Source organism: Leptonychotes weddellii, chromosome 3, assembly GCF_054177405.1.
Source record: "Leptonychotes weddellii isolate Sample4059 chromosome 3, ASM5417740v2, whole genome shotgun sequence".
NCBI lineage: Eukaryota > Metazoa > Chordata > Mammalia > Carnivora > Phocidae > Leptonychotes > Leptonychotes weddellii.
In genome coordinates, this window is record NC_138371.1 from 85,605,418 (window position 1) to 85,618,819 (window position 13,402).

The window sequence follows — 13,402 nt, forward strand, 5'->3', positions numbered from 1 at the left end:
GCTAGATACAGGGCTCCTGGGTGACTCAGTTGGTTAAGCGTCCAACTCTTGATTTTGGCTCAGGTCATGATCTCAGGGATGTGAGATCAAGCCCTGCAGTGGGCTCCTCACTGGGCATGAAGCCTACTTAAGATTCTCTCTCTCCCTCTCCTTCTGCCCCTCCCCCTCTCCCCCCTCTCTCTTTCTCAATAAAAAAAAACTGCTAGATACATCAGTCTGTATATAACCTCAAGAATTCTGATATTCTCATCTCTTCCACATTTCCAATACACCCCTACACTCCTCCTGCCATTACTGGTACTTCTGGAAATAATGGACAATATAAATGATAGGATATACATTAAAATGGTAAGATTCTTTTTTTTTTAAGGATTATAGCTCAATAAATATATAGTTCAATAACTCCTGCTGTGAGGCAAACCACTATGATTTGTTTTATGACATTTTTAATATTGAAAAATTTTTAGTAAAAAATTTACAAACTGGGGCACCTAGATGGCTCAGTCAGAAGAGCATGTGACTCTTGATCTCAGGGTCATGAGTCTGAGCCCCACGTTGGGTGTAGACATTACTTAAATAAATAAAATTAAAAAAAAAACAACAAACCTACAAACTTACAGGTAAATTGCTAAATATTTTAATCTTGACAGTAACTTTCAACCACCACTCATTCATTCTGATATTATCAGTATCAAAAGGACAAAAATGCCATTTTATAGTTGCTAATGAATTAATGCTTCTAGGACTGATCATTGATGCCTGCTGCTAACATCATAAAGTAAGACAACAGGTCATTATGTGCCTTCTAATGGAAGAATGGAAGACATTACCACTATTATGATGGAAATCTAGTCTTGATGGAAAAAAAAAATCTAACCTGAATCCAACTGTCAATTTACAGGAAATAGAGGACAGAGGAACATATTAGATAACACTAACAGGGATGCAGTCAACAAAATCCATACTGTAGGAAACTAAAGAACAAATGACCTAGTTTCTCCAAAATATTAACTGCAAAGAAAAAAAAGGGGGGAGGGGGGAGTCTACAGACTAAAGGAGACTTGAGAGATCAACACATCACAGTGTGTGGACCATGATGGATCCTCAACCAAACAAATTATAATAAATTAAGAATACAACTATGACATAGATAAGACAACTGAAAATATGAACAGTAGCTGGGTATTTGCTATTAAGAAACTTCTATTAATTTGTTTTTGAAGTATTACAGTTATGTTAAAAATTTAGTTTTTCATATATTAAATTTAGGTTAATTAATGTTAAAAAATATATTTTTTAGAGACATACTAAAACATTCATTGATGACATGATGACTGAGATTTGCCACAAAAGTATACGGGATGAGTGGAAATGGGTCGGGGTATAGCTCAAACAAGACGGACTATAAGTTGATAATTACCGAAGTAGTTGACAAGTACATGGGAGTTCATTACACTTTCACTTACTTGTGTATATGTTTGAAATTTTCTACAATAAAAAAACATTTTTAAGGGGGGAGGAGAAGGAATGGATTAACAAATAAAAGAGATGGACGCCTGGGTGGCTCAGTTGGTTAAGCGACTGCCTTCGGCTCAGGTCATGATCCTGGAGTCCCGGGATTGAGTCCCGCATCAGGCTCCCTGCTCGGCAGGGAGTCTGCTTCTCCCTCTGATCCTCCTCCCTCTCATGCTCTCTGTATCTCATTCTCTCTGTCTCAAATAAATAAATAAAAAATCTTAAAAAAAAAAAAAAAAAACAAATAAAAGAGACTTGTGGATATCAAGTACTGTGAGGACCTAAAAAAGTCCTTACTCCTACTGAATTAAACAGCTTCATTCCCAAAATAGGATCCAAAACAGTGGTCAACTTCCAGAGATAATCGATATATAATTTATAATTTACAGTTACTTCCAAGTTCTTAGAAGCTAAGGATCACATTCTTTTGCATTCCTGGTACATGTCACATTGCTGCTTGGTGGACCAGCAGAACTTAAAAGTTTTTCAGCAAGATATCATGATGTATTTGGAAAATGGCAATCAGAATTTAAGTCCCCAACATGCCCTAGAGAAAAATCAACATTCTTATAATCTAAGAGTATCACCATAAATCTCAACAAAAGACAATGGTTATAATATTTAAAAAATTAACACATATAAGCAAACCTTTTGGTATCGATTTTAATAGCAACAAAACTGTCTGAAGATGCTTCTGTCACTTTCTCATCTTCCCAACTTGCAGCCATCTGTGTAGACTGCTCATCATCACCTGTAAAACATTTCAAGGATACTTATAAGCCAATATCTGCAGATTCTTTTCCCTTAGAATATGGAATTTCAAATAAAATATAATTCCACAAATACTACAATTGGTATTTTCTACCAAGTTTGAAAACTAAAATTTTCCCATAAAATGAAAAGCATGATAATGCACTGTTAACATTACAAAAAGTAATGAAAACAGCTCAGACAACTAAAAATAAATAAATAAATAATGACGATGTAATGAAAAAGAATGAAGGTATCTCGATTTTACAAAGTATTTTCTAAAAAAAGACATCCAAATTATGAAGCAAATGGTATCACAGTAATTGGAAGTCATAGTAGAAATGTACAGCAGCTATTTTGGCTTTTGTACGTGTGATTTTAGAAAATAAATGCACAATATTCTTCCTTTATGTAGCACTTTTCTGTCGAGCTCAATGTTCCCACACCACACCATCACTCCCCAGAATTCCTCCAAGGTAGACAGAAGCAAGTGCAATTCTGATTGCAGTTTTGGACTTGCCTTTTATTATAGGTATGCTAATTTTAAAAGATATGCTGATCCAGGGGCACCTGGGTGACTCAGGTGGTTAAATGTCCACTCTTGATTTCGGCTCGGGTCATGATCTCAGGGTCTTGAGATCGAGACCTGAGATGGGCTCCACACTCAGCAGGAGTCTGCTTCTCTCTTCCTTTCCCTCTGTCCCTCCCCCTGCTCACATGCGTGCACACGTGCTCTCTAAAATAAATAAATCTAAAAAAAAAACAAAAGTTATGCTGGAGCGCCTGGGTGGCTCAGTCGGTTAAGCGGCTGCCTTCAACTCAGGTTGTGATCCCAAGGTCCTGGGTTCGAGCCTCGCATCAGGCTCCCTGCTCAGCGGAGAGCCTGCTTCTCCCTCTCCCTCTGCCTGCCTCTCCCTCTCCCTCTGCCTGCCTCTCTGCCTGCTTGTGCGCTCTGTCAAATAAATAAATAAAATCTTTATTAAAAACAAAAAAGTTATGCTGATCCAAAAGTTATCTATGGTGATAGAATTCAGCATAGCAGTTACCTGGGTGGAGGTGCTACTGATTGGGAAAGAGCATGAAGGAGCCTTCTGGGGGTGCTGGAAATATTTATATCTTATCTGGATGAGAGTTACACGAGTGTGTTAATATATAAAAATTCACTGAGCTGCTCACTGAATATATTTCACTTAATATACTGTATGTCATACTTCAATAACAAAATGTTTTAAAAGTTATATCTATCATATATTACTTCCTTTTTAGACTTGTAATGTCTAGACTTTGACATAACCACTTACTGGTGGGCAGAAGGAAACTTACCCAAGTAAGTCAATGAAAAATACTTCTGATGTTTAGCAGAGCTAAGTGCTTTCTCAAAAGTAAACAACCTCTGCCAATTTAAAGATTAAAAAAGTTCTCAGGTCACATTTTTGTTTACCAAAAATGAGATAATTCTGTATCTATTCTTCCATAAGCTGTTTTCTTCTCATGTGTAGCCCCTTTCCCCTATTTAATCCACCCTCAGCCTTCCTCATCTCAGTTACCTGTTTAAGGTAACTCCATCCTTTCAGTTTTTAGGCTAAAAACTAATTATCCTTGACTTCAGCGGACTCTATCTCCAAAATATATCCAGAATGTAACTATTTCTTACCACTTTCACTGCTACCACCCTGATTTAATCTACCACATCTCACCTAGATGATTACAATAGCCTCCTATCTGGTCTCCCTTCCAAATCTAGCCCCCAACCCCACGCCAATCAATATAGCTTTTACTGCATCTTTTAAAATACCACAAATAAGTCTGAAAAGTCATCTAGCATCTTGCTGTTGCTGTAGCTGGACAACTTAGATCTTATTCATTAGCCTGCTGAACTCTGCCTTTTTCAGAAACATAGATACCATCCAAAAATTTACTGATATCCTTGTTTTTAACTGTTGTGGCTTGCTAAATCAAAGCAGCTGAGTTTGATACAAGCCCAATGTCATTTCCTTCAAAATTAACTCACCTTTCTGGACTTGAGACACTGAACAAACAATACTTGGCCTCATCCAAACCCCACAGATGTGCTTTTCAACCAAGAAATTCCAGATTTCAACAAGAGAACCATTCTACTGAATAACAATATTTATGGGGAAGTGACCATACAAAGACCTCATCTTGTAAGGGAAGCCCAGTGTAGCCCCCTTGATCGTGTTCTTTTTTCTTTTTTTTTAAAAGTAATCTATATACCAGGGGAGCCTGGTTGGCCCAGTTGTTAAGCGTCTGCCTTCGGCTCGGGTCATGATCCTAGGGTCCTGGGATCGAGCCCCACATCGGGCTCCCTGCTCCGCGGGAAGCCTGCTTCTCCCTCTCCCACTCCCCCTGCTTGTGTTCCTTCTCTCACTGTGTCTCTCTCTGTCAAATAAATAAAATCTTAAAAAAAAAAAGTAATCTCTACATCCATCGTGGGGCTCAAACTCACGACCCCACGTTAAGAATCACATGCTCTACCGACTGAGCCAGTCAGGAGCACCCCCTCCCCCAGATCATATACTGTACATGACTACAGGTAATGGGAATAGTAGCCAATTCTTTTCTATTTCCCCACCATTTGTCATCTCAGAGCCTCTTCTTTCTCCTTCCAAGGAGATGGAGTTCTATACTGATGTGACTGAAGTCCCTTCACAGGGTTCCTCTGGGGCCTTTCACAATAACTATGCATCCCTTCACAGTGATGTCGACATTTTCTGGAATGCCAACAGTCTGACTGCTGGCTGCAGTAGATGTGGCAAAGCTTCTCAGTCTGTTCTTAACATGGCAACTTTCCTTAAAGAGTCTTACCACATCAGTCCTCTGCTCAAAATCCTACAATGGCTCCCAATTTCCCTCACATTAAAAGTCAAACTCCCTACAAATGGTCTCATACCTCCAGTTACCTCTGACCTCATTTCTCTTTACCTTATTCTGATTCAGCTAATACAAAAACACTCTTACTTTAAGGTCTTTGTACTAGTTGTTTCCTCTGCCTGGAATGTTCTTTCCTCAGATATTTAGATGGTTAACACTCAACTCCTTTAAGTTCTTGGTCAAATATTACCTTCTCAATAAAGCCTTCCCTACTGCACACTACTTTAAAATGACAGCCTTTAGGGGCAGCTAGCTGGCTCAGTCAGTAGAGCATGCGACTCTTGATCTCAGGGTCATGAGCTCAAGTCCCACAAGTCCCATATATACAAATATATATAAATAAAGAACAAAATGACAGCCTTCAGACATTCCCAAAGTTCCCTAATCTCCTGGTCTTTTGTTCCCCCTGTAATACTTAGGATCTTCTAATAAACCATGTGTTTTACTTACTATATTTACTGTCTCCCTCAACTAGAAAGCAGGCTCCATGAAAGCAAGGACTGTTTTCTTTTTTATTTACTAATATAACTCAAATGCCTACGATATAAGCTGGCATATGGTAAGTACCTGGCATATAGCAAGCCCTCAATAAGTATTTTGCGGAATGAACAGCTAAATTTCTGGTATAGTAAGTATCTTGGCATACCTACAATAATTGACTAATGCTGCATATATATACATATTTTTTAAAGATTTTATTTATTTATTTGACAGAGAGAGACACAGCGAGAGAGGGAACACAAGCAGGGGGAGTGGGAGAGGGAGAAGCAGGCTTCCCGCGGAGCAGGGAGCCTGATGCGGGGCTCGATCCCAGGACCCTGGGATCATGACCTGAGCCGAAGGCAGACGCTTAACGACTGAGCCACCCAGGTGCCCCTAATGCTGCATATTTGAATATATTCTATGTGAGATGATCCAGGAATAGGAGCTTGACAAATCTGGCCATGGAAAAGTAAATAGGGAGTAGAACGCATCCACAGACCAGGACCAAAAAGAATGCCCATTAGCAGACTCCCAGATGTTGAGGAAGCAAATGAGGAAAACTATAAGCTAAATGTGAAACAAATGAGACACTGCCTGCCCTCCGTGGAGTTTAAAAATCTAATGGTACAAAAAATGTACTTGTTTAGTAAACAATTATAAATAATTATAGTAATAAATACGGTGAAAAAAAAGAACAGATCTAAGAAAATAACGAGACCTTTTTAGATCAGTCAGGGAAGCCTTCTCTGGGGTGGCATTTAAGGGAAGACATAAAGGATGAAAAGGCTGAGCTGGGCCAAGAGTCTGAACAGTTCACTAAGAAGGATTTTACGTGTAGGAAAAGGCCCGTGTGACTGGGAATGTCATAAACAACAGGGAACACGAGACAAGAGGAGACTAAAGAGTTGAGATTCAAAGATGACTCCCACACTACGGTTTATCCACCTGAATGTAAAAGTCGTGCCATATACTAAATGTACAACACTGATGGGGAGAAACACAAGTTCAGGCAGTAAACATACTTTTATACTTGAGAATCCTGTGAGGCATCTAAGTGGGGATGACGACTGGGTAGCTAGAAGTATGGATCTCCTATTTCTGAGGTTGGTACTTCTTACTATGTTGTACCATGTGGGGAGGGTCCCAAATATCACATCCCCGTTAGCAGTGTCTGTCCATAGCTCAGCCTAGTGGCAGCAACACCTCTTGACTAACAAGAGACATAAGGTTGAATGGAATTACTTAACTCACTGCGACCTACCTTAATTCTACAGAGTAAGATTATTAACTGCTGACTTCAGTATCTTTAGTTTCTTATTAATCGGTATATGAACTATGCTATGGAGTTAGGTCAGCCTAAAATTTTAGTAGAAAATGTTGTATCTTTGGTAGTATCAGCAATACCCAAAGTAAAGACACTTAAAAAGAACAATACAAGGACACCTGGCTAGCTCAGTAGGTAGAGCATGTGACTCTTGATCTCAGGGTTGTGAGTTCGAGCCTCACATGGGGTGTAGAGATTTTTAAAAAAATAAAATCTTAAAAACAAACAAACAAAAGAACAATACAAACTCAGAAGCAAAGAGTTGCAGATCTTAGTACAGCCAGGAATTCCAATCCAGAAAATGTCAACTAGTCAAAATCTAAAAGCTTTTGTGGTCTTTTTGAACCTAAAAGGGCAGTAAATAGTGTCTGTCATGAAAAGTTTAGCCCACTAGCAACACTAGTCTGTGAACTGACACCTTTGCTTCAGGATCCTTGTCAGAATATTCTGCCTTCCCAAGAACAGAATCAAAATCTTCAGTTTTATTTCTTTCAATTTACAAAGACATAATACCTTGAAAATACTTGCTAAGTTCTTCTCTGAACTAGTAGTAATCTCTCCAGTTTTAATTCTACAATTTTCTTTAATTCATCCATGAAATCAACTTGTGTGAAGTGCTTCCCAAATGAGGGGTTATATGAAACAAAGTATACCCTTAAGACCACTTCTTCCAGCCTTTAAGGTATCTTTTTAATTTTCTACTGAGTTGGTTTATTATTGTAAAGGTATCCCATCTAAGAAAATCATTAATTCTGGCTATGAACAAAGGTCTAGGCAATATGTGTTGCAGTTTCAAGACCCCAATATCTACATATTCCTGGAGTGAAACTAATCCTACCTAGTGTTGGAGATTAACTTCCTAAAAACTCTAGGAAAGCCAACAGTATTTTGAACAGGTCAAGGGACAAACTCCTTTGACAGATTGCTAACAGTGTTGCTACAAACATTCAACAAACATTCACTGATACTCTACAAACATAATATGTACTCATCAGTAAAAAGTTAACTGAAGAATGTATACACACACACACAGAGTCCCAAAGACCTCTAACTTTATTTTGCTATAGTAATAACTACCACTACTGTTTCCTATGTTTGTTCTAGAATTTCTTATTTCAAATTAACTATTTAGCCCAAAAAGATCTTCTAGGACCATTTAGACACCATCAGTTGTGTTTTTTGTTTAAAAAATGACTACCATGGGCGCCTGGGTGGCTCAGTCGTTAAGCGTCTGCCTTCGGCTCAGGTCATGATCCCAGGGTCCTGGGATCGAGCCCCGCATCGGGCTCCCTGCTCCGCAGGAAGCCTGCTTCTCCCTCTCCCACTCCCCTGCTTGTGTTCCCTCTCTCGCTGTGTCTCCCTCTGTCAAATAAATAAATAAAATCTTTAAAAAAAAAAAAAAAATGACTACCATCAGGGAGCCTGGATGGTTCAATCGGTTAAGTGTCTGACTCTTGATTTCGGCTCAGATCAGGATCTCAGGGTCCTGGGATCAAGCCCAGCATTGGGCTCCCCACTCAGCTGGGAGTCTACCTGAGGATTCCCTCCCTCTCCCTCTGCCCTTCCCCCCTAAAATAAATAAATTTTTTTTAAATGACTACCATAATCCTAGATTTCCTGACTTCTACACCAATTTCATTAATACATGAAGTCTACAGTTCTTGGTTTTTCTTAAGAAACAAACAAACCAAACCAAACCAAAAAAACACACCTGAAGCTGCTAAAAAAAAAAATTTGTCAAGACAAGATGGAAATACTTTTTGTGATCCTGGTGCAGGTCACTTAACCACTGTGGACATAAATTTCCTCATCTATAAATAGGTATAATAATACCTGTTCTACTTATCAAAGAATCAACCAAAATTTTATGTGAAAAACAACTTAAAATGTCATAAAACTATTAATATACTCTTAATGAGCATAGTTAAGTATCATTTAATTCTCCTTTCTTTTGTAATCCCTTTATCCCACTTTTTTTTCCTTACAAGATTATAGCAGTTATGTATGTAAAATACAACTCTAAAGCAGCATAAGAGGATCAAACTGCTTTTCTAATTAACTACACTGAACTAAAAATTTGGCATAACTTAAAAACAATTATAAATTTCAAATTTTATGTTAAGTGAAACTCGTATTTTAGCATTTCTTCACTGCAGTGCATAAAGTTATAGAGCTGTTATCTACTCTCCCAAGAGTCATAAGTGAATGAGTACACCGTTATTAAGCACAAATTGCTGAAATAATACACCTCAAATTAATAGAAGTCACAAACACTAATTTGGCTCATGTAATGAGAACAGCAAAACCATAGAGGCTTAGGTCTACTATAAATCTAGATGATTTCTGTGATAAAATAGGGTGGTAATAAAAGACGGAGCAAAATAAACCAGAGTAACACGGATAAATGAGTTAGCTCAGGTTCTCGAAACTGTAGATATTAGACTAGGTAGACAGCAAAACGAACCAAAGACTGAACGTCTTCTTCTGAACAAACGGTACAAAGCAAATATTCCACATTAGACTCTCTCCCCCTATTACAATTGAAAAAAAAAAAAATCCAACCTATATAAATCTCAAAAGTTTGCGTTTCAGGAACGTAACGACCGCTAGTAGCCGTCAACATCAGGTGGCTTCTTTGTTGCTTACCGATGACACAGCTTTCTTCCTGACAGTCCACAACTAATTACGAACCCAACTCCCTGTCGAATGGCCTGTCTCTATCCCCACCTAAACACTTACGCTACACAAACGTTAAGCATCCCGAGGTGGGTCCTAGGGGACAGAGAGATCTACTGAGGTCCCCGAGAGGGGGCTGTTGGGGTCTAAGTGCGCCAACTCCTTAGGGGGCTCAGCGGCGGTGGGCGGCGAGGGCCTGCCGGACGCTGTCCCGTGCCCCGCCAGAGCTGTAGGCGGGGCTCAGCAAGCTTTGGGGGCGAGGCGGGGACCGTGCCTCCCGCCGGGGTGCTGGGAGAAGCGCGAGCTGGGGGCCTAGGCAGGCTCGGCATGCCCCAAACGGAAGGGGGAAGCGCTGAGAAGCCAGGGACGGCAGCCTGGGCCTGTCGGAGCACGGAGGAAAGGCTGGTGGATCCTAGGATTGGAGGTAGGCCGGAGGGGTGTTCGGCCACAACTCGGGCCCCCGCCCCCTTCACCTGCCACGAATACCACGAAGACCGCGCCGCTCCTCTTGGCCGACGCGATGGCGGCCGGAATGGCGCCCTGGAACCACAACATCGCTCTCCTCGGGCCCAGGCGCTCGCTCGGAGTGTTGTCGCCGCGGTCCCGAAGCTGGCCCCGCCCTCTCCTTCGTCTGGCCCCGCGGCCCCCGCAGCCCCAGCTGGTCTGCCCCCCGCCTCGGCGCAAGCACGCAATCCCGTCAGCAGTCCCCTAGGACGCGCGCAAGCGCGCGAACCAGGAGCGCCCTGCGTCCCGTGACGCCACACGTCGCCGTTGACACCGCGCCCCAGGGCCTTGTCTCGTTGGCAAGTTGGTGTGTGCGCGCGGCCGCTAGGCCTCAGACCCTGCAGTTCCGGAAGTGAAAAGAGCCAGTGGGAAAGCTGACTAACCGCTACGGCGCGTCGGCGACGCCTTCATGAGGCATGACGGGAATTGTAGTCTTCTTAGGCTTCTTTTCCTCCTATGTGGAAAACGTAACTGTGGTTTCCGGGGCACAGCTGAAGGGGGCCGCAATGAGAAAGCCGTTTTCCAATCTGTAAAGGGGAGGAGAGGACGCGGGGCTCACTGTCGAGGAGGTGCTCTGCGCCGCCTCCCTGAGACATTAAGTATGGAGGAAGTCGTCCCCGCCCCGGGTGAAACCCTAATTGTGGACGATGTAATTCTTTATTATGATTAGTGGCCATTGTGTGATAGGGTAGGTGTTTCTCTGTATGGAACTAAGTGCGCTTCGACTTCTGCTGAACTTAGCAGCCCAACCCTGAAGAGAAAGGGTAAAAACCGCAACGTCAACCTCTGTAATACCGTACAGCCCGTGTACCTGAGGGGAGGTGTTGGTAAAATGCAAGCCTCCAGCAGTCTCCTAGGCGTTTCCAAAACCTCAGAACACTGGCTCTGCTAGTGCCACAGCTGCTTTCTAAAGTGACTTAAAAGCAGAAAATAATCATTCATTCTCCATGGTAATCCAAAGGAGGAGGACAGATAATGCTTTTGTTTACAATTTTATATGTGAATGTTCTATAATCAAGATATGGCCTTTTGTGCTCGGTTGCCATCCCGGGGCTCCTGGCCGGCTCAGTGGGTGGAGCATGTGACTCTTGATCTTAGGTTCCTGAGTTCCAGCCCCACCTTGTGTGTAGAGATTACTTAAAAATGAAATCTTTAAAAAAAATTTTTTTTAATAACATGAAAACTGGTCTATACTTAATACTTTCTGGAATTACACAGTCTCTAATAACTATTAGCTAAGGCTTATACGGCTTTTTTAAAGTTGCATATGTTATTATATTACACATTCTACATCAATTGAATTGCCCTCTCAGCAGTACAACCATTTGACAATCTTTGCAGGATTAAGGTGCTACATCTGAAAACACCTCTTTCCTATAAATATTTTACCTAAAAATAGTTAACAGATTGCACTCTGATTGTATTTACTTTTTTCCAATCAGGCCTCTTATATAGTGTTCTTATACACGGAAACATAATGCTGCTTCTATAGGACATCATTTCTCAAGAAGAATTAAGAGTTGTTCTTCAATATCAACTTTAAATGGATTTCTTAAAATTCAGTTAACCTAGAGGCGCCTGAGTGGCTCAGTCGTTAAGCGCTGCTTTCGACTCAGGTCATGATCCCAGGGTCCTCAGATCGAGCTGCACATGGGGCACCCTGCTCCGCGGGAAGCCTGCTTCTCCCTCTCCCACTCCCCCTGCTTGTGTTCCCTCTCTCACTGTGTCTCTGTCAAATATATAAATAAAGTCTTAAAAAAAAATTCAATTGATCTGTAAATTCTTTCAGTAGAGTGATGTCTTTATTTCTAATGTAAGAATCATTCATAGCCTTTAATTCATTTATCAAATGTTTATTGCTCATCTACTATGAGCTAGACATACATACCAGGCATGGATACAGTGAGGCAATCAGACAGGGCCCTGCCTTTGTGACTGCACAATCTAAAGAGGAAGGCAGACACTGAACAAGTGATTGTAAGTGAGGATGAATGTCACAAAGGGGAAATTCTAAGTGCTTCAGAAATGTGAGATGATGACCAAAAATGTGTGATGACCAAACATGGATAGCAGGGGTAAGGAAAGCCCTTCCTGAGGAAATGACGTGTCAGGGAAAATCTAACCAGGTGAAGGAAAAGACTAATCAAAGTAGAGGAAGCAGTAATGTGAATGCTCTGAAGCCAGTGAGAACAGCACTTGAACTGAAATGTCCAGTGTGGCTAAAACATAGAAAGGGGAGTGCGGTGCAGATGAGGCTGGAAAGAAAGGCAAGAATTAGATCATACAAGGCCTTGGAAGTCCTGTTAAAGATTGCAGACATTTTTCTAAAAGTTGCAGAAAGCCATTGAAGAATTTTAAACAGAGGAGTTACATATAAGACTTGTGTTTTTAACATTTAACTATGCTACAGTTTAAATGGACTGGACTGGAAGTGGGATGGGTGAATGTGAAGAGACTGGTTTAAGAGGCTACTGTCCATGTGTAAGGGAAATGGAGAAGTGGATACTTTGGATATTTTGGAAGCAGACCCAACGGTTTTGTTGATTTATTAGATACAGAATTTGAGGAAGGAGGAGTCAAGAAAAAATCTTGGGTTCCTGTCTTGAGAAATTGTATAGAAGGTCTTACTGAGAGGGAGAACATTGAAGGAAGAGCGGGTTGAGGGGGAGGAGTGTATGAAGACATGAGTTCAAAATTAGACATGTTTTTGGAGTGCTGGAGACACAAAGTGGAGATATTAAGTAGGCAAATACTAGGTTTGGAGCTCAGAAAATAGTTCTTAAACCTAGAGGTAGGGATTTTCTACATGGGACAATTGAGGCTCTGGAGGATGCTATCACTTATGAAGTATGCAAAGTCAGGCGAAGACAAGGGTATATGACTGAAGTCTCAACCTCTAACATCTACAGGGTTGTATAGAAAAGTATAAACCAATAAAGGAAACCCAGGAAAAATGGTGGGGTTGGAGGGGGAGGGACTGTGTGGAGGAAAATGGGAGAATGTGATACCAAAGAAACCAAGGGTAGAGAGAGTTTTGAGAAGGGAGTGAAAACAGCTATGTTGAATCCTACTGTTGGGTCAATTTAGATAAGATCTTTAAATGTCCATAGTTTTTAGCAACATAGAGGTGATTATCAACTTAGCAAGAGGGGCTTTGGATTCTCTGTGTAAGTTAGATGGCAATGGGTTGAAGAGAGAAGGGGGAAGTAAGGAAGGGATGTCAGTAAGTGTGAAGGGAAGGAAGAAAGGGGTACAGGT

The 13,402-nt window shown here is 41.1% G+C and overlaps 1 protein-coding gene across 4 annotated transcripts in view; it reads right to left on the reverse strand.

The window, feature by feature from the left end:
• Positions 1-10,313, reverse strand: part of UBXN4 (UBX domain protein 4) — a 58,833-nt gene extending 48,520 nt beyond the window's left edge. Inside the window, exons 1-2 of one of the 4 annotated variants that reach the window (XM_081814559.1) lie at positions 10,114-10,313; positions 2,164-2,266 (exon numbers count right to left, since the gene is read on the reverse strand). In XM_081814559.1, coding sequence (XP_081670685.1) covers positions 2,164-2,266; positions 10,114-10,195 — 185 coding nt within the window. In that variant the 5' untranslated portion in view covers positions 10,196-10,313. Of the gene's footprint in view, positions 1-2,163; positions 2,267-2,785; positions 3,149-9,526; positions 9,671-9,703; positions 9,858-10,113 lie in introns of those variants that run through there. The other 3 variants (XM_081814562.1, XM_081814560.1, XM_081814561.1) reach the window with 3 other exon arrangements.
• Between the last annotated feature and the right edge of the window lie 3,089 nt (positions 10,314-13,402).